The sequence below is a fragment of the Rhineura floridana genome, chromosome 2 (genome assembly GCF_030035675.1).
Source record: "Rhineura floridana isolate rRhiFlo1 chromosome 2, rRhiFlo1.hap2, whole genome shotgun sequence".
In the NCBI taxonomy this organism is placed as follows: Eukaryota; Metazoa; Chordata; class Lepidosauria; order Squamata; family Rhineuridae; genus Rhineura; species Rhineura floridana.
Genome location: NC_084481.1, coordinates 107,084,070 through 107,104,480, shown reverse-complemented (window position 1 = coordinate 107,104,480; position 20,411 = coordinate 107,084,070). Strand labels below are relative to the sequence as shown.

Sequence of the window (20,411 nt, the reverse complement as noted above, 5' to 3'; positions counted from 1 at the left end):
CTCAAGCATTTCCCATAAGAGTATTCGAAACAGGATTTAGAGCCTACCTGACAGTGAATGAGACAGCAGACTCTAAAGGAAGAGTGTATGGGAGCATCAAGGTAGATGCCAGGCGTACAGGCAGCAGGTTGGCAATGCCAGTGAACAGTCCCCTCCTCTCAGCACAAGCTTCCAAGAGGGCTGAAGATGAAGAAAAGGGTTATTCCAGTCACCAATTCAATGGCAAAACCAAAGACCACCCCCTCTCAATTTTTAGAGAAGAAACTACTGACCAAAATTGAGCCTTCTTGTGGACAGCCTTGGCTCCAAGAATCAAGCCCAAAAGGCAAGGAATACAAATATCAGCCTTTACCCAGATCATGAGAAATAGAAGGATTTCTATTACTCCTCTTTCCCCCAAACAAATCCTACTCCATTTGTCCTATGTTGCTTTTAAAAGATACTCATTCATTATAGAACTTGAATGCCTTGAAGCCTTTAATTCTGTGGAGCTTCATGAATTAGCAAGATGTTATTGGTAGGGCCCTGGGGACCCTGCAGTTCAAAAAATCAGTATGGACACTCAGTAGTTACAACAATTGTAATTCCCCACCTCAGGTGTAGGTATGAACTGAAGGGAGGATTTAACATGCTATAGTAGAAGTGAGAATTGGAATCCTAAGTCACCAATATTTTAAAAGTGATGACTGAACATCCAAACTACTTCAAAGACTAAAGGCTTTTCCACACATCCCTGTAGCCACAAACATACATATAGTACTAAGCATTGGGACCAAGCAGTTAGTTCTAGTTGGTAAGATCATATCAGTCACAGAGCTGGCTGCAAATCACTATTCTTTCCCCAGTGGTCGTCCCCAACAACTTCATAGTCTCTTATGTGCATCTACAACATTATCTCATAAGCTCAAACAAAGAAAAGTCCCAAAGGGAACCCACCACCACCTATAGCCAGAATCTAAGAATCAAAGTAGGCAGTCTGTTCTTCTCATTCATCCTTAGAAGAATGGAAGTTGAGAGTTATTGACTCTTGAAACCAGCTTGCAACTTTACTGGCCAGTGGAAAATTGGAATCCAAGTTTAAAATCAACACCCTACCTTTGGATCACACCAACCTCAGAATTTCTATGTATGTGTGCAAACTACACTTGAAAGGTTGCCAAGCACACTTGTGCTATTCATCTGAAATTGAGATTTCCTATTTTCTAAAGTCCCACAGTATGTCCTCAGGAGGCTGAAGAGCTAGTCCTGTCACTTTACATAAGCCATACTGCCTACCCAGTGTATCTCATATATTCACAGAGTCCTTTGAATATGGCCAATTGTACTTGAACTATACAATTAAATCAATTTGTCATAGTTTCCTCCACAGAGCCTGGAAATTGTAGTTTGACTAGTACCAGGGAAATCAAATCATCCACACAGACCAAAATAAAATGTACATGCATGCGCAGAATCAGAGGATTGTATTCGTCGTAGTGCTAAGCAGACAGTTCCATTTCCCCTTGTGCAACAGAATAATCTCCCCCTCCCCTTCTTCCGTGTGCCCCTAAATCTGTTCTGGAGGTTCCCTCAACCCTCCAGAGCAGGTTTAAGGACAGAACATGGTACATGTGGCGGGAGGAGAGGGATGAAATCCCTTGGCGCTGGTGAGCTAGGGCAAAAACATAGCTGAATATCACCCAGGGTTACTGCCTTAGCCTCTCAACATTCTTCTTTGTTCATATTCCACAGTAACTAGGTCAAGGGTGAGGAAACTGGTGGTGATGGAGTCCAACAGTACCTGAAGGACCATGTTCCTCACCCAACCAAGAGCATTATAAAAGTCTCAACCCAGTCTGTTTAAAGATGAGAACCTCGGGCTAGACATAGTCACATAGTAGTCTCTCCAATAAAAGACTATACCTTGATTCAATTTAGGAGGCAAGTGTTCAAAAATGTGTTCTTCAGCTTCTGCCAATGCAGCATTCTCTCTCAGCTGGTCCTCTTCCTTTGCCTCTTCTTCTTCTTCTTCTTCTTCTTGGTTTCTTTCCCCAGCACCATTTTCAATGGCTAGCAGAGGGCGGATGGGTCTTGGACGATGGAGAAGACCTGAGGAAGGAAGATGGGTGGAGGAAATGTTTTATGTTTGTTGATTATTTTTCCTCACATTGGAGAAAGTGGCACAGCCAGAAGTCACCTGCCTAAAAAAAGTCTTCTTTATGGGGGACATTATGTACAGTAAGCACTGAATAGGAAATTGTCACAAAAGGCATATTAGGCAGCTGTACACACCCCAGTGCAAGGGAAAAGGGCTTTTAAAGCAGCCCGAAATAGCTCCTTAGAGAGGCTCAAGGGTTATAGACATTACAATCCTTTTTGGCACCAGATTGAAACTTTGTTTACCAAGGCATTTAAAAAAAGGAGTGTTACATTTGTTGGTAGATTTTTTTAGCAGTCATCTTAAAACAATAGAACTATTATTTATTAGGTGTTGCTTATATTGTACACTACCTTCAGATCAATTTGAATGAAGGGTGGTTTAGAAATTTTAAAAAGAAATATTGTAGCTTATACGTTGTACATACTGAATGCAGTCTAATAACTGCAAGTATTGTACTACAAAAGTGTGTGCTTTCCTGTAAAACAGTGTGCATGGAGGAACATTCAGAAGTCCAATCCCCTGCCCCCTCCCCAGCAGTCTGAAGCAATATGGTTCTAGGAAATCTGTACCACATGATCTGGTTGTACATGACTATACATTCCATGGAGCACCATTGGACTTTCAGAGCTATTATCCATAGCTACAGAGTTCTGTAAGAGATCATGAGAAGAGCTGCTTACACCTGCAATAACAAAGCTTGGGCTGTTACCAAGTCAATTTCCTCTCTAGTTGCCCTCTCAGGGCATAGTGGGGTTTCATTTTTTCCCCTTTTTCATTTCATTTTTAATTTGTATACCACCTTTCTACATTACTGTACTCCAGGTGGTTTACAGCCATAGAAATGACAAAATATACCAAAAAAAACCCCACTATCATCCTATAATAATTCAAAATATAACAAAAAAGAAACAGCTGGCAAAATTCAAGTATCCATTTCACATATTATCATAGTGACAAAATATCCACAAGTGACAACAAAACAAAAATATCTTCAATTACAATAAATCATTAAGGGTGCAATCCAACCCACTCCTGACACCGGGCTGTAGCATCTCTCCTGTTGCTTCAGCCAGCCTGGCCACGCCAATGGCGTGAGACTTACATCACTCCACCACTGATCTTTGTAAGTCACTCTGGGAACTTTTTCTTTTTAATTATTTTTGGCCAAAGAGAAAGATAAAAATGTTTTAGATAACAGAGAAGTTGCTGGATGGCATAATATAACACAAGAAGAGCCAGGCTGCAACAGACTAAAGGCCTACCTAGCCCAGTATCCTATTCTCATAAGTAGCCAACAATTGTCTGTGGGAGGTCCACAAACAGGACCTGAACTGCATTGCTCCCACAGTGTAAATAGTTAACAAATGAGCTGTCAGGACAAGAAGAAAAAATGCAGTGGACAAGACTGCTGCGCTACAAACAGTGCACCACAAGGTGACACTATAGACACAGGCAATGTGCTCTGGCCACAGCATCAGCTTACTATGGAAAAACAGGCAGCGCACTAGAGAAACAGGTCTTACCACTCGAAAATATGGCATTTTAGAACACCAACCAACACTCAATACAGTTAAAACTAAAAGGTGTACTATGCATTGCCATACCTTTACACATCTCCCATTAAGTTTAAGGAATAACACACCAGTGGTTTGTGGCCAATGCCATTATCTCTTGTAGAGATGTGCACAGATACAAAGTTATGTGAAATAGACTGTCTTGCCATAGCTAACATTTTGCTTTAATTTAGCCAAAGTCCTATTTGTGCAGGAATATGTTAAGCTTCATAAGTTACTCAGTTATTTTCCAATGATGTGGAATGGAAATATCAGCTAAATGGAAGCATCTTTATTGGAATATCCTTGTTGCACAGGTACCATTGTGCCTTTCCATTCTGCCCCGTGAAAGAGTTCTGTGAATTCTGAAAGCTTGCATACTTAAAACTAGATCTTAGCTCTAATAAAAAGGGACAATTCATATGACATTTTCTGCATAGCAACAATGGGCTAGATGAGACAACCGAGGATTAAGCATTAATGGATTGCAATATGGCCCCTCTTTTTTATGTACAAACAATACACAAGGAAACCAGTAAAGCAGAGAAGAAATTTTTTTTTACATAGATTTACTTCAGCAAGAGAATATGGAGGAAAAATAGCAATGCTGTTAAGTGCTTACCATTCTTCTTCAAGAAGTGCAATGCATCCCTGTATCCCTGCTTGCACATATCCCGCAGAACCTGCACACAGATATGAGGGACAGCTTTTTATTTCGGATGAAAGATGGCTGTGACTAAGCATTAGAGGAGGATGGGCAAGAAGTGCCAGTTTTCCAATGATCACCACCCCTACCCCAACAGTGCATTCTACTGCAGCAACGAGAGGGGGCAGAAAATGGCAGCAGACCAAAGGGATAGTGTTTGAAGATGTGCCACCAGCACATGCATGTGCACACCCTGATAGCAAAGGCCATGTCAAAATGGTACAAATCCATCATTAAATCTTAAGGATTGTGCCTATGAAAAGACAGAATTGGTCAGCAGAACATTACTACTTACTGCCCAAAGAATTGGGTGTGGTCTGACTGGAATATTATTATTAGACAACTAGATTTCCTCTAGCCATTCATTAAGTTATTAACTGAAGCACTTTCAAACAAAATCTAATATTTTTGTCAGATACTTTCAGATGTTTTCATGTTATGCTATTACAATAAAAAAAAGGTTTGAAGGCTTATCGTCCTGTAACATTTTAAAAACCAAGACAGTTTAAATTATATCTGCCACTCCAGATTACGTTGCCTCTCAACACCCTCTAAAGAATGGGAGCTGGTGCCCAAGTTCCATGAAGTTCATTGGCTTTATAATCTCTATGTCTTTCAGTGACTTTGTTGCTTGTTTCTAAATGGAAACTTGTGTAACTGTTCATGAAATGCCATATGCCTGACTGTCAGAAATGGGCAGCATAAACATCACTGATGCTTTATGGACAGTAGGTAGGTTTCTATAGTTCTGCAGTTCCAAATTCTGTAGTCAGGGGGAAAACCTGCTATCATAGCAAAGTCTGCAAGTGTGTAAATTTAAGTTTTCCAGTTTGTCCTAGATTTTTTTTTGGGGGGGGAGTAGAGTTTCTAGTAGAATTTTGTATGCAAAATGTTGCAGAGAGAGAAGAGAAAAATGTGGTTACATTGGCTGCATAGTCCCAAGGAGCCCAGTTGCCCTCCAGCTGGCAGTTGCGGACAAGGAAGGGGCTGGCTTGTGCAGCTGTGGCAAGCTGAGCGGGCCCTAACCGGCTGGGGAGGACTAGCCTCAGAGGGAGGCAATGGAAAAACCCCTCTGAATATAGTTTACCATGAAATCCCTATTCATAGGGTCGCCATAAGTCGGGATCAACTTGAAGGCAGTCCATTTCCATTTTTTCAATCAAGAGGGAAGAGTTAATGGAATGTGTAAAGAAGAGGCACATGTAGGAATTAGCCACCTTTTCATTCTGAATTGCTAAGAACTATACAGTTTTGGGGTTTTAAGCTTTTGCAAAAAGATTGATCATGTTCAGTTTATTTCCATTAAGGACTTGGAACTTGCAGATTTCTATTAAAAAACAACAACAGCAGTAGTGTAGTGGCAAATTCAGAAGTGCAGGGTCTCTTCATGATAGTCACAGCCACACCCCTTCTAAGATTATAGAATAATCTGGCCAGGTTTGACTACTGCTTTCTGCTTCTCTAGACTTCTTAATGTCTCCTCCCACAACAACAGACATCCCTAGGAGCTAATCAGTATGAAAGAGGAGTGTGATAGCTACTGAAAAGAGTCTTCTCAGTGGCTGACTCACCTCCTTTCACTCTGATTGGCTCCAATCAGCAAGGGAGGACAAGGAAGCTTGTCTCTCTTCTCAGTGGCTATCACACTCCCCTTTCATGCTGATTGGCTCATAGGATGCTAGAGACACAGGGACCCTGCTGGGACCTGGCTCCCAAAAAAGTAAGGGATCTAAGACCCTTTGAGACCCTGCACAACTACACCCCTGAACAGCAACACCTTGATATCTCATACAGGGTCAGGAGAGTTAGTATGACCATGCAGTTCCTCTTCTCATAGATTTCAATACCCTATTGACATTTTGGTTGCAATCCTGCGCACACTTACTTGTGAGTAAGCTTCAGCAAATGCAGTAGGACTTACTTCCAAGTAAACATTCATAGCATTGTGTTAGAAGCATACAAGCTAAAAGAGCTGAAATGCCGTGAGGGGCAGCAACTACAGTAATTTATATTTGGAAATATATACATTCAGGTTTCCTGACGTTCTGTCAAGTGAAAAGCTATAAGCAAGCTTTGCTAGCTACGGAAGGTCAAGTATCAATTCCAAAAATGGAAAGATCCATTCCTCTCAGAATCATGCTCAGCTCTCACCTGAGGCTCTGGTGGAAACAGGGCCTTTGAGAGGCGGTAGAGGTTGCGCAGATTGAACTGAATGCTGGTATTGGTGACCCGGAGCTCATGGATGTTTGTAGAACTGTCCCGTGGACAAATATCACTCTCCCCCGAGAAAGGGGACACTGTGATTGTGTTCTTCAGCTCATACTGTGGCAGATTGTCAGAAATCCCTCCATCAACATACCTCTGGGAGGGGAATTAAGAGGAATCACTAAAGGTTTTATACTACATATAAAAATACAGCTTCTAGTCAGTTTCCCCACCTCCCAAATCTCCAAACATTTATAGGCAACTGAAAAAGCAACAACATCAGTTAACAATTGCTGGCAGGCAGACATTAAGAACTCACACAATTTTGAAATAGGTTTGTGTACAAATGATGAATGTATAATTGCAAAAATGTATAAATGTTTATTGAAAATGGACATGGAAGAAGAACAAGTAAAAGAATGTATGGTCAAGTGGGCAAAAAAATTTGGTTATAATATACAAATGGATCAATGGGAAAATATGTGGAAAAAAGGTTTGAAATTTACATTATGCTATAATCTTAAAGAAAATTTTTATAAAATGATGTATCGTTGGTACATGACTCCAGAAAAGTTGTCAAAAATGTATAGTAATGTTTCTAATGTATGTTGGAAATGTAAACAACAAGAAGGATCTTTTTATCATATGTGGTGGTCGTGTAAACAGGCAAAATTATTTTGGGCACAGATAGGTAGGATGATGCAAAAAATCTTAAAGATAAATATTCAGTCAAAGCCAGAATTTTTTTTATTGGGTTTTATGGATAAACAAAAGGAAAAGAAATATGGAAGAATAATATTATATATGATTACGGCAGCAAGATTATTATATGCACAAAAGTGGAAAATGGAATCGATACCAACAATGGAAGAATGGCTATTGAAATTAATGGATTTAGTTGAGATGGACAAATTGACATGCCTTCTCAGAGAAAAAACGACAGATACATTTCTTAAGGAATGGAAGCCTCTTTTGGACTTTTTGTTGAAAGAAAAAAATGAAATGATGATAATGGGATTTGACGATTAATTAAGATAGACTATGGAAAAAAGTGAATTTCGTATGTTTTAGGGGACAGGTTTCATATATATTATATACTTATAGCTGATCTGTAACAAATCGGAAGTCAAGTTCTTTTTTTTGTATTGTTTTTGTTGTTTGATTTTGTTTGTGTTTGTTTTATGAAAATTTGAATAATAAAAATTATTACAAAAAAAAAAAAGAACTCACACAATTTAGGTTTTTAGTCCCTCATATATCCATTCCCCCATTGTGATTTTTGATAGTGAGAACATGTCATATGAGCCTGAACCTGCACTCAGGAGGTTTCCTTGGGGTCAACTGGAAGCAAAAGGGACCATTTCTAGCTTTAGTGCAACTGTGCGTATTATTAAGAATCCTTGGATAATTCTTGCATTACTGAACTACAATTAGTGTAATTACCAGAGATATAGTGTTCTGTACTTTGAGAAAGAAAGGAAGAAAGGAAGCTGGTAGGCTGAATGGGGAGGCCCCGAGGGGCAGCATGAAGCCCACAGATGAGAAGTTCCCTACTCATGGCTAAAAACCAGAAAGAAAAACATGGGGTGTGGCTGCAGACTCCAGCTACCCATGGACAGAGAGAGTTTGCTCTCGCTCGCTCCCCATCAGCAGGCAGCTTGCTGCATTTCCATGCTAGGTGCTGAGAAAGAGATGCCCCTTTTCAGTGCCCAGCAAGGAAGCATGATCTTGATGTATGAGCAAGTATGAAGGGATGGGGTGGGGAGGGAAGTGTGTGGATAGACAAGATTGAATGGGGTTGTTCTGTGGGGTTCTGCAGGGTTTGATCTTGTTGCCCATGCCATCCTTCCCACACACACACCCGGAACTCATATTTTCATTGCTTTTTGTTTTTCCTTAATAATGCAACCAATTAAGAAAAAGAGTAAAAGGAAAACGAAACCTTGGCAATGGATCATAGCAATCTTTGGTGCAGTATTATAGAGTTAAAGTAAATACAATCAGAAAAAAATAAGGGGGGGATTCAATGGAGGAGTGAGGAAGAAAAGTGGGGAGGATAGGCTCTGGCGGAGCCTGCTGGGCATGTACTTCACACACACAATTCAAAGTACGGAACCCAAATATCTGAGAGTTTGTTCTCTTTGTGTCACCTGCTAAAGGTAGCTTTTTCATATGCTGCAGGAATAGATAAGTCTTCCAACCACTGAGCGATTAGTGTTGCCTATGCGTTTTAACAACTATATGAAGCCACTTGGTCAGTCATCAGGTGATGTGGGGCAAGGTGCCATCAATATGCGATGACACCTAGCTCCATCTGTTTCATTGGTGTCAGGAGAGGAAATCTAGGCCTTGAATTATTGTTGTGAGGCAGTAACGGATGTGGGCCAAGAAACTGAAGCTGGATCTAAATAAGAGAGAGGTGTTTTGTGTGGGGACTCCCGAGTCCAGGAGCTGGCAGTACAGCCTGTTATGGAAGGGGCTGCACTCCCTTGAGCTCTTTCATAAGATGAGCCTCCTGGATCAGACCAAAGGTCCGTTTAGGCCTGTTCTCCCAGTGGCCAACCAGATGCCCATGGGAAGTCTGCAAGCAGGACCTGAGTGGAACAGCACTCTACCCACTTGTGATTCCCAGCAACCAATATTCAGGGGCGTATTACCTCTGATAGTGAAGGTAGAACACAGCCATCATGGCTAGTAGCTGCTGATAGCTTTATCCTCCATGAAGATGATAGGGATAGGCTTTCCTAGGTAGGGATAGCCCGGCCACCATTATCCGGGCTCCAATACCTTTCAGAATGGACTCCAATAATGCACTCTAAATGGGGCTGCCCTTGAAGATGGTTTGGAAGTTGCAACTAATGCAAAATACAGTGATTAGAGTGCTTGCGGGAGAAGCAGGCTTCTCACATATCACTCCCATTTTAAAACAGCTACATTGTTCGCCAATTGTCTTCACAGCCCAGTTCAAGGTGCTTATGTTGACATTAAAATGAGAGAACATCTTCTGCCATACCAAATTGCCCAGTCTTTAAGATCAGCTAACAAGGTCCTCTTGGTGGTCCCTGCAATGGACAAGCACAGGGGCCTGTAGTAAGGTCTTTTCAGTGGTAGCTCCAAAACACTGGAGCTATCTCCCTACTGAGAAGCGTCTTACCTTTCAAGAGGTAGGTAAAGATATACCTCTTGCACCAGATTTTTGGAGGTCAGGGTAAGGTACCCATTGTTACCTTATGTTATCCTCCATTATTTCAGTTTATACTGAGATTATTTTATATTGATGTTTCGGTATACCATCTTGTGACTTTATGACAAAGAGTAGTATCAAAATATCTAAATAAATGAGATCTATAGTGTGACTGCAACTAGTAAAGTTTTCTTGATCTTCTATTAACATCTCTACTACCCACCTACATGAGCTAGAAGGCAAGCACTTCTCAAATACTGTGTTACAGTTCGGTGTATCTGGCCCAACAAGGTTTCCTACTTCAGACTGCTGACTTCTTGCTGGGAGGTATTTGGGAGATTCTGTGTTTCAATGAGATTGGCTACGCAGAGGACGACTCAGTTGACTCTACCCTAATCCGTATGCCAAGGCAGAGCTAAATATGTTTAGTCTAGTGGGGAGGGTGCAAGATGGAATGCTTTGAGTTTTGATCCAAGACTAAAATAATCCCAGAGAGAGGTGATGAAGCAGACACTTCTCCGAAACAAGGCACAGCCCCCTCACAGCTGTTATTGTTAACATCATTATGTAACAAGGAGCAATAAGTAAATAAAACTAGCCTTCTATCCATGGCCTTTCACCTACTTTCCAGTTAGGAACAAACTGTTTATGCTGACCTTCTCTACAAGCTCACAGCCAGACCCCAGCAATGAAGTTCAACTGCATGTCCCCCTACTCCTCTCTGTTGTACACTCCCTGAGGCAGAATTTCACCCTCCGCCCCCAGTTTGGTTTAGTGCCATTGCAATAGGGGATTGCTCACCACCACCCAACCAGGCCAGAGACCAATAAATCTAAGAAGGGAAGGAAAAGTCTCTGGCGCAGCTATCTTCAAGAGGCCCTACTTGGCTTCTGCCAACATGATTGTAATCCATGGTTTGCTACAGGAATAAGTTGCAGTGAGCTTCAGCTGCATGAAGTTCCTCCTTCTCTTCCAGCATGGGTGCAAAGATATCAGAATCTTTCACTTTCAATTGCAATTAATCACAGTTTAGCTTAGCCTCAAAACCCTAAATTGTGGTTAATATTAAATTATGGCTAGTTGAAACAAGCCAGCTTAATAAAATTATGGTTCGAACTTGGTTTGTTTCCACAGAGCATAGTTAATCTTAACTACAGATTGTCTGGGTTCAGACAAAATGTTTTACTGCAGTTAGTTTAAAACGGACTTCTGAACTGCTCCTGCAGCCAAGCTGGCAGAGAAGAGGGGAGGCTGTGGATTGTTGTTACATCTGGGTCACACTGGGCTTCTCAGAGATAGCTGGACCAGAGGGTTTTGCCTGTCCTCCCCAGATTTTTTGTCCTTCGGCCTGGGTGGCTGATGTTGAGCAACCTCCAGTTCCAATGACACTAAAGCATAAAAGTTCTAGGAGAGGCTGCTGTTGTACTGACAGACTGTGTGTGCAGTGCCCTCCATTACAGCACCATTAGCTAACATGTTGACTTATTTGCTGCTGGAAAACCTCCTGATGCCCAGAACGTGACTGCATGAAAACAAATAATCCCATGCTTGGAGAGAAAGAATTCAGAAGGAAAAACAAGAGAAAGGAAAACTTATGCAATAATTATCCAGGGACCCTGACATCAATTACTGCCCTGTGCTATACACATTAGTTTTTATTTTTAAATCAGCAGTATTATTACCTTCCTTGCTGGACATTGAATAAAATACAGTTGCAGAAATCAGGCAGCCTCAACTACATGTTAACACAAGTCGGCCATAGACACAGATGAACTACCAACTCTGTAGCTGCAGGAGGAAGTGGGGAAGAGAAATCCTTCTATGCTCCATGTTATGACTAACAGACTTTGTGGCTTCAACATCAAGCCAGATTATCCCCCCACCCCCCACCCCGTTTTACTTAATATCCAACCTAATGTGTCCCTGGAATCCAGGTACTCATGACATTAAGACTACAGCGTGCACATTTTGGTCATCAATTTCCAGAGGCAATTGATAGTACTGCCTATAAACAGGGACATCAATTATCCTTACTCAGATTCCCTGAAAGTGTCAGACCTCCCAAATGCCTACTGTCTAAAAGGGGTTAAGAGCACATTAAAGCCCTTCTAAAATTTAGAGGGCCAAAGGTTGTATTTGCCAAAATCCAACTGCCACCCCTTCTCACAGGCCAACACTTGTTTCTCCTGCATGGAAATGCCCATGCAGCAAACAATCCTCACTCAGCTACAAGCTGCACAAACCACAGAAACAGTTCATCTCGCAGTGGAAGCAGAGGGACTGGAGGGCAACGAAACACAGCATCCTGGCCATTGTGTTTGTGCTGATGAAGCAGGCTTAACATCCCATTTCAACCAATCCCCTTGTCACAGCTTTGCTATTTCTTTCCCACCCACCCCAATGGCCTTCATTAGCACTGAACAAATTTTGGAAGGCGAAGTCTGCAATGGCCTACTCACCACTCCTTGAAGACTTGGAGGGATGAGGCCGCAGTACACTGGGATGAACGTGCTGCAGACACATGCCTGAGAGAGAAAGAAAAGAAACACACCCTATGAAACCTGAATAATGTGCAGGGAAGGATTTATATGTCCAGAACTCCAGGTAAAGAGTGCCTGATGGTACAAATGATAGCTACCAGTCTCTGGTGGGTGGAAACCTACAACTTCCCACCCAAAGCTACTAGGGAATCATTATGTTACTACTTGCCTGGATAAGCTCTTCTTTGGAGCTGAACTCCGATAAGATGACATTCTCTCCATCTGAGACTCGTGTCAGCGAGATACCCAAGCGCCCACTGGCCAGCTCATGCCCGTTTTCTGGTAAGGTCTTATACAGGCAGGCACGGATGATTTTCACTAAGTTGAAGGATGGGTGCAAGGGGCCGAGAAACCTCTTCCGAGCTTCTTTAGAGACATGAATGATATTTGCCCCAGCCTCACCTAAGACACAAGAGGACAATGCAAGTTAGAGGGATGCTGCTGCATGATACTAAGCTGGCAGACTACGCACAGACTTAAGAGACACTGAAAGAGACAGGACAGCAGATGCCTCTGAAATGAAGGCATCACGACCGAGTTCTAGAATCACAAAACTGTGGCATTGCTTAAACAGACAAATGAAACTTGTGGAGAGCAATTAGAATTTGGTTTCAGCTCTGCTTTATTCTGCCAGCAAACACTGTCATGTTAATAGTGGTTTTAAAATCAGAGTATGGCAGTTCCCTTTGTGCCATTAGCTGCAAGAGTCATGCAATTAAGTGGTCTTATGATTAAGGGGGAAATACATGGTTCCCCAAATAAGTTGCACACCACAACAAAGCACAGCTCCTAAACAGTTTGTTGCAGTACATACCCATGTTCCAAATATTGTATTTTTACGGTGTACAGGAACTTCTACTGCTCTAACAGTCTAGAGCTGCACTGGGGAAATGATCTTTCAAGTTTGTATGTGGCATATCTATAAGATACCATCTAATAAAGCAGTCAGCAGGAACTGCATAGCTTAACTATGTTTCACTTCTTGAAACATGATCCCATCATTAAATCAGTATTAGTCAAATACATGCAATTTAGTCTGTTTGTTATTGTACCACAAGCCCTACTTCACCATATTTACTATCCATAAATACACAAGTTGCTTAGTTGAGTAGCATTCAAGCTCACATAAATTACCACCAGGAAGTGATAAATGTCAGTTTGGTTGTGGAGAGTAAGACATTTCTTCTGCTATGCACCTGCATCTAGAAGGATGCTCACATTGAATATTTCAAAGCATCTGAAATGGCCCAATGCATCTCTGGAGAGCTCGGTATTTCAGATGTAAGATAATAGGATTCTATAACACCTTACTGGTGGTAGATGAACGGTAAGCATCAAAAATAAACAAAAGTCCTGCTGGATTAGACCAAATACCATTCCAACCCAACACCCTGCTCTCACAGTAATCAACTAGAAGCTTATGAGAAGCCCACATGCAGGGCATGAGTACAACAGCCCTCTCTCTACTCATGTTCCCCAGCAACTGGTATTGAATGCATTCTGCCTCCAATAGTGGAGGTATCCAGAAACCCAGTTATCATGACTACTAGCCATCAATAGCCTTCATCTTCCATGAATCTGTCTAAACTGTTGCTAGCCAATACTACATCTTGTGGTAGTAAATTCCACAGTTCAATTGTGTACTCTCTGTAAAGAGGTACTTCCTTTTGTCTGTCCTGAATATCCCACCATTCAGCTTCACTGTATAAATCCAGATTTTAGGATTATTTGGGGGGGGGAGAGACCTCTCTATCCACGTTCTTCACATGGTGCATAATTATGACTGTCTTGGAAGGTGATGGGCTCTTTTTGCTGGAGGTATTTAAGCACAGGCTTGACAGCTAGGGATGAAGCAGTTGCATCCTGCATTGCAGATCCTGCACCAAGTTAGGATTCCAAGATTGTTTTGAGTGTTGGCCCCCAATAATTCATACTAACAAGCCTAGAAGTAGCTCTCCCCTTTTGGAGGAAGGTGCAGGATATAAATCTAATAAATAAATAAATAAATACAGTAGGGCCCCACTCATACGGCAGATTACGTTCCGGACCCCCGCCGTAAAGCAAAAACCGCTGAAAAGCAGAACTCATTGAATAGAATGGTGCGCGACGCCCAAAAAATGCCGTAAAAGCAGAACAAGCGCTGGATGAGTGGGGCTTTAGTCTAATTGCGTCTAATTGAGACCGCCGCATTAGCGAAGCGCCTTAAAGCAAAGCGCTGTAAAGCGGGGCCCTACTGTAAATAAATAAAAATATAAATTGAATTTATAGCTAAATGTTTGGGCTTCCACCTTCCTCCATTGCTCTGATATAAATTAAATGATGCTGCAGCCTCTCCCAGCTCCAGCAAATGCAGCACTTCTGAATATTCCATCTTCTGTGTTCTAAAACTGGCAGCTTGGCTATAGGATGCTTTGACTTCCATCAGAGCAACCGAAGAAGGTGGAACCCAAAATGTTTTGCAGTAAGACTTTAATCTGTTTTGTTAATCACTATAATAAATACATTATTTTAGTGATTAAATACATCCTTCCAGGATCTAGCGCAGGCTTAAGTGCTTGTCAGATACTGTAAAAAAAAAATCACATCTGACAGATACTGTCACCAGCTTCATACACTGATCCCCACAAAGACAGACAGGTTTTCTTCCCAGAGAAAACTTAAATTGGTCGCAAGATAGGTTTTGACTCAGCCTTTGGAGTAATGCTGGACAGGAGTGAACTGGGTAAAAAAATGCAGCAACTCTTTTCCTGCTGTGATGGTTCCACTGCCCTATCATGCACCTCCAGAAATACTACAGTTGTGGGAAGCAGAGCTCAGCTGACTCATTCTAAACTGCCCCAGTGATCTGGAGTGGGTCAGAGACCTGATTTGGTTTAAAATCAAAAAGCCAATTTTCGAAGTTCCTCTGGGGCATGCCAGCCAGAAAAACTCACTAAAGAAAAGGAAAAGAAATAGTAGTGGAGAGGAAAAGCAGCCAGATTCAAATGGCCAGAACTCAACCAACTTAGCCTGACCAGTCAGGCTTTAAATTCACCTATCTGCCATCCTCATAAGCTTTATTCAATAAGAATTGGGACAAGCATGATAACATCACATCTGGTACAGCAGCCATTCTGAAATGCAGAGAATCTAACCGAGGTAGTGTTGCTACTAAAAATATAAGGGATCATAAACTGAAACCACCACCCTACTTTTGCTCACTTATTTCGCACACTTGCCCAAGTAATGGAAAACAAAGGAGTGCATATTGATAAGGATGCTGTAAAGTACTGTGGCTTTGAGCTAGGCCAGCTGAGAAGTTTTGCCTCTCCTTCAGGTTCAATAAATGAGATATACTTTAAATGCATATTTAAATGTAAACATCCATTTCAAAATCTAAATGTTGGTATCCAATGTAAATAAAGAGAACTAGGATTACAATACTGTCATCCAAAAAAATGCTTAACCACTGACACTAAAAAAATCTCCATTATTTGATTACTCAGAACGAATGCCCTAATTTAGTATGTTAATTCTTCTATTTCTGGTCTCTGTCAAAAAGCAAATGACATAATTAGCAATTAATACAAGCTACACACACACCATAGCTAGAAGCCTCTTGCATACAGTAAGCACATCAACACTATACTTGATCTGAACGTTACCAGCTTAGCTAGTTCTGAGATCATTTTTGTTTTGTAGTCCGTTTCTGCAGTGTATACCATTTGCTCACCAGTGGGCACATGGTAAGGACAGACATTAAAATGGGGCTGTGCAGGATGTGTGGCGATCCTTTATGTGACCACAGCTAATATAAATTAGCTCTGCCCACAGGCATAAGAGGAGCCTTGCTGCATCACACAAAAGGCCCATCTAGCCCAGCATTCTGTTCTCAGTGGGCTACTGGAAGCCCAGAGAACAACATGAGCACAACAGCACTCTTCCTGCTAGTGATCCCCAGCAATTGGCACATACCCATCATGACTAGCAGATGTCGATAGACCATTAATTTGTCTCATCCCCTTTTAAAGCTGCCCAGGTTGGTGGCCATCACCTCACATTGTGGTGGCAAATTCCTTGATCAACTATGTGCTGTGTGAAAGTACCTCTTGTCTGTCCTGAATGTCCCATCATTTAGCTTCAATGGATCACTGCTGCTTCCAGCATTTTGAAAAAGAAAAACTTCTATGTAACGTCTGCATACTATGTATTATTTTATTATGTTCCTCCTGACCCTGCTTTTCTCCTAAGCGAAGAACAACCTCTGGAGGTAATAATGACTACTACTTATGATGGCTCCGATAGTCTTGTCCTCTGTGGATTCATGTAATGGAGAGGTTGTCTTGGCATCCCTCCTGTCTTGTTTTGTGATGGATTTAGTTTGCAAGTTTCAGAGACCAAACAAACCATACATTAAATCAGAACCATACACTAAATCAATTTGCTGATGTATTTTAATTTATTTATTACTTGTACTTCTAGTAGGGATGAGGGAGAAATTCAATTCAGTTCGTATTTAAAGACAAAAATATCAAACCCGCACTTTCTGAAACACCACGAGAACCGAAACATAACCGTCCTTCAAAATTCACACTTACTCAACTTTTGTGATGCAGTTCTCTATCTAAGCAATCTTTGCATATATGCATATTAGGGAAAAGTGTGTATAAAAATGAACACACATGAAAATAGCATACCAAAATGCATTATATTAGGAGATACTGCTTGTAAACAATGTACATTAGTCAAAACTGCATTCAAAAATGTGTTCAGTAGGAAAATTCTCACTAAAATGCTGGAAAATGTTCATGAGGATTTTTAAAAACAAAGTTTGCAAATTGTTGCAGGAAGGTGAAGAATTGAATGAAAGAATGGAAAAATGAGAAACATGGAGAACTGAAACTGACAGATCCTCCCATCCCTAACTTCACCAAATAGTCTCAGGGCAGGTTACAAAAATCTAATTTAAGTAAGTACAATGTACAATTAAAGCCACAAAATAAAAACCACAAGAACCACCGATGTCAGAACAAAGCAGCAGTACAGAACTGCAGTGCACAGCAACGTAGGAGTGTTGATGCTGCAGAACAGAAATTAAACCAGATAATAGGAGCACTTTTCACAATAATAGGTTTGGGTGCATCCACCCAATATCCAGCATTAGCAGACTACGTAAATCAACACCAAGAGCATATAAAACCCACTGGATTGCATTCTGCTTTTCATGATGCTGCCAACAAGCCATTCTTGCCCTGCCCAAATACGTAAGACAACATAATGCTGCACATGGAGTGCTTCTGTTTATAGGCACAGCTATGTCTTCTTACAGGATACTTCATTCTATCCCCTCTCCCCAAGAAGTCAGCATTCCATGGTCACTGAGCATGTTCAGTCCTCACTGGGCTGTTTTTGGGGCTCATTAAACTTTTCTAAAGTTTTGTTGCTGTTCTCCAAATCTTTGGGTTCCCCAAAGCCTGCTGATTCCATGCATAAGAAGGATGCTAGCGCTCTTTGGTTACATAAGGATCCACGCTTGGAGAACTGAGTTTACTATTAGCATTTATGGGTTTGAGTATTACACACATACCTCCTCCACATGAAAACGGAACAGAAGGCTAGCAGTGAAGAGCTGCTTTTAAAAGCTACCTTTTTTAAATTTCAGGTATAAAAAGGGAAAGAGGGACACAAAATAAATCATGGTGAGTTTCTTTAGTCAGAATGGCTGCACAGAGCTATGGTGCTACTTTGTCTTTGCTGCCCTGGATTTTTGGGGAGAAGAATCAATCTCCAAGACTGCAATCTATCCAAGCTTATTTTCTCCATATTTGCAGTCCAAAAAGTCATAGCTGTTTTCAGTGACAGAGCCCCTAGGTTATTACATCTGCTGGGCTCATGTTGGCAGCACCACATGTAACATTTAGAAACACTGACATGGTAGTATGTCACTGAGGCTGGGACTGTAATAATTTAACTCCCCAGGCCTGTGGAGCTTGGCTACTACTGGACACTTTGCACCCTAAACACTGGGCTTCAGGGGAAGAAAGGCAATCCTTTCCCCAAATTAGGGCAAACCAGAAAGGAAAGGAATAGTTCCTCTTCAACTGTTTTGACATTTAAGTCTTCTGGAGGGGGGTTCTTGCAAAATACATCAGCACAGTTTTTATAAGTGCTGTGGAGTCGGTACGCCAAACCTTCGACTCCGACTCCTCTATTTTTCTACTGTCCAACTCCGACTCCACCCAAAATTGCTTCCAACTCCACAGCCCTGGAAAGGGCTGTAAATGTCTTTTTAAATTGGAAGCTCTCGTAGGAGCATTTTTATCGCTGCCTGAATATGCGCTGATCTTGGCATCACAGCATTTGTCTTCATCTGGGTCCTGTGTCATACACTGACACACAGAATGTTTTCCATCTTGAGTTATGGTGAAATGCTCAAATATAGATGACATCATGGGAAGCTTCCCTGACATTGTGAATTTATATTTTTTAAAATTTGTCAATCAAAATTTATTTTGAAGCCGACATTTCTACCGACTCCGACTCCACCCCAAATTGCTTCCAACTCTGACTCCATGACTCCGACTCCACAGCCCTGGTTTTTATGCATAAGATATGCCTTTTACTCATTTTAAGCAAGTCCAAAGTTCGGCAACTTGGCAGTGCCAAATAACCTTTAGGGAGGACATGGACAGAGCAAACTTCCTAGAAGAGAAGTCCAGCTTGGATGCACTGCCAGAAAGGGAGTGGATTTATGCGAATGGACTCCAGCAGAGATGTCAGCAGAGAAGATAAATGAGCATGTGTTGTCACCTCCTGAGATGCTATGAATACACACACAAACAAACCTTGGCAGAAAAAGTCAGCCAGCACATTGAGCTTTGGGAATGCTACAGTGGATTATCAATGGGAATTTGAGAAGTCATACTAAAGTGGGAGAACAGAGGGAAGAGAACTCATTAAGGAATCATAGTAAAAAAAATCGTTAAAATTGTTTCCAATTCCTAGCATAAGGCTGGTTGAGAGTATAAAGAATGGATGCTCTCAATTTGTGTGCATGCCCAATGTTCCATCTCCCCTGCCCAATATATTTTTATTATTTCCATCTATATGTTTGTTTGTTTATGAATAATATTTCTGATACACTGTTCACTGCGATGCAGTTCCAGAGTGGGTTCCGATTAAAATAAATCAAGAAAACTGCCTTATAAATGAAGGCAGATAATTACAACCAGAAAAATAATAAAAGCACATCAGTGCTGGCAGTAATATCCAGCAAAGGCCTGGGTAAATAGACAGATTTTCCACACCAGCTGAATCAGCTATGTGGGGCTTTATTTTCTACAGAAAGTTTTTTGTTTCAAAGTTCATATGTAACAATGAACGGATGCCAATTGCAAACACTATTAAACAAGCTTGGTGATTTCAAATTTTTTAGGTTTGTTCACTAAATGTAAATGTACTGCCTTAAGTTGATTCCGACTTGGGTTTTCATGGTAAGCGGTATTCAGAGGGGGTTTACCATTGCCTTCCTCTGAGGCTGAGAGGCTCACCCAGTGAGCTTCATGGCTGTGTGAGGATTTGAACCCTGGTCTCCCAGATCGTAGTCCAACACCTTAACCACTAACTACAAGTAAAAATAACATGCTAAATTAGATCACTCCAGAGCATCAGAAAATTTTCCAATACGATTTACCCTAATTGTATTTTAATTCTGGAAAAAATCCAGAAAACCCAGCATCACTGCTGGAAAATCAAGTGCCGTAAGCCGTATCTCAGAAGAGAGGAAGTCCCAAAGCTACCACCACTGAGAAGGCTTTATCTTATGTCACCATATAAGCAGCTTTCAATAGAGAAATTATAGCCAAGACAGCCTCCCTGGCAAATCTCAACAGCCAGGCAGGTCTGCATGGAAGGAGGCTCTCTTTCTGGTATCCCCACCCCAAATTGTGTGGGGCCATCATGTTTATTTGTAGTGCTACATGATCACCACACAGATGCAGCCCTGGCTCCCACCAAACTCATCTCCCCTCCTTCTCTTTCACATGCCCTCCCGCAGGGGCTCAGACCTCCAACTGGGGGAAAACCCTTAACTTCTCACAATCTC

General features: G+C 41.5%; 1 protein-coding gene across 1 annotated transcript in view; it reads right to left on the bottom strand.

Moving 5' to 3' along the window:
* Nucleotides 1-20,411, bottom strand: part of PNPLA2 (patatin like phospholipase domain containing 2) — a 57,434-nt gene that overhangs the window by 8,559 nt on the left and 28,464 nt on the right. Inside the window, exons 2-7 of the mRNA XM_061610047.1 lie at nucleotides 12,498-12,730; nucleotides 12,248-12,313; nucleotides 6,551-6,760; nucleotides 4,316-4,376; nucleotides 1,903-2,088; nucleotides 48-180 (exon numbers count right to left, since the gene is read on the bottom strand). Of these exons, the coding sequence (XP_061466031.1) occupies nucleotides 48-180; nucleotides 1,903-2,088; nucleotides 4,316-4,376; nucleotides 6,551-6,760; nucleotides 12,248-12,313; nucleotides 12,498-12,730 (889 nt within the window). The remainder of the gene's footprint in view (nucleotides 1-47; nucleotides 181-1,902; nucleotides 2,089-4,315; nucleotides 4,377-6,550; nucleotides 6,761-12,247; nucleotides 12,314-12,497; nucleotides 12,731-20,411) is intronic.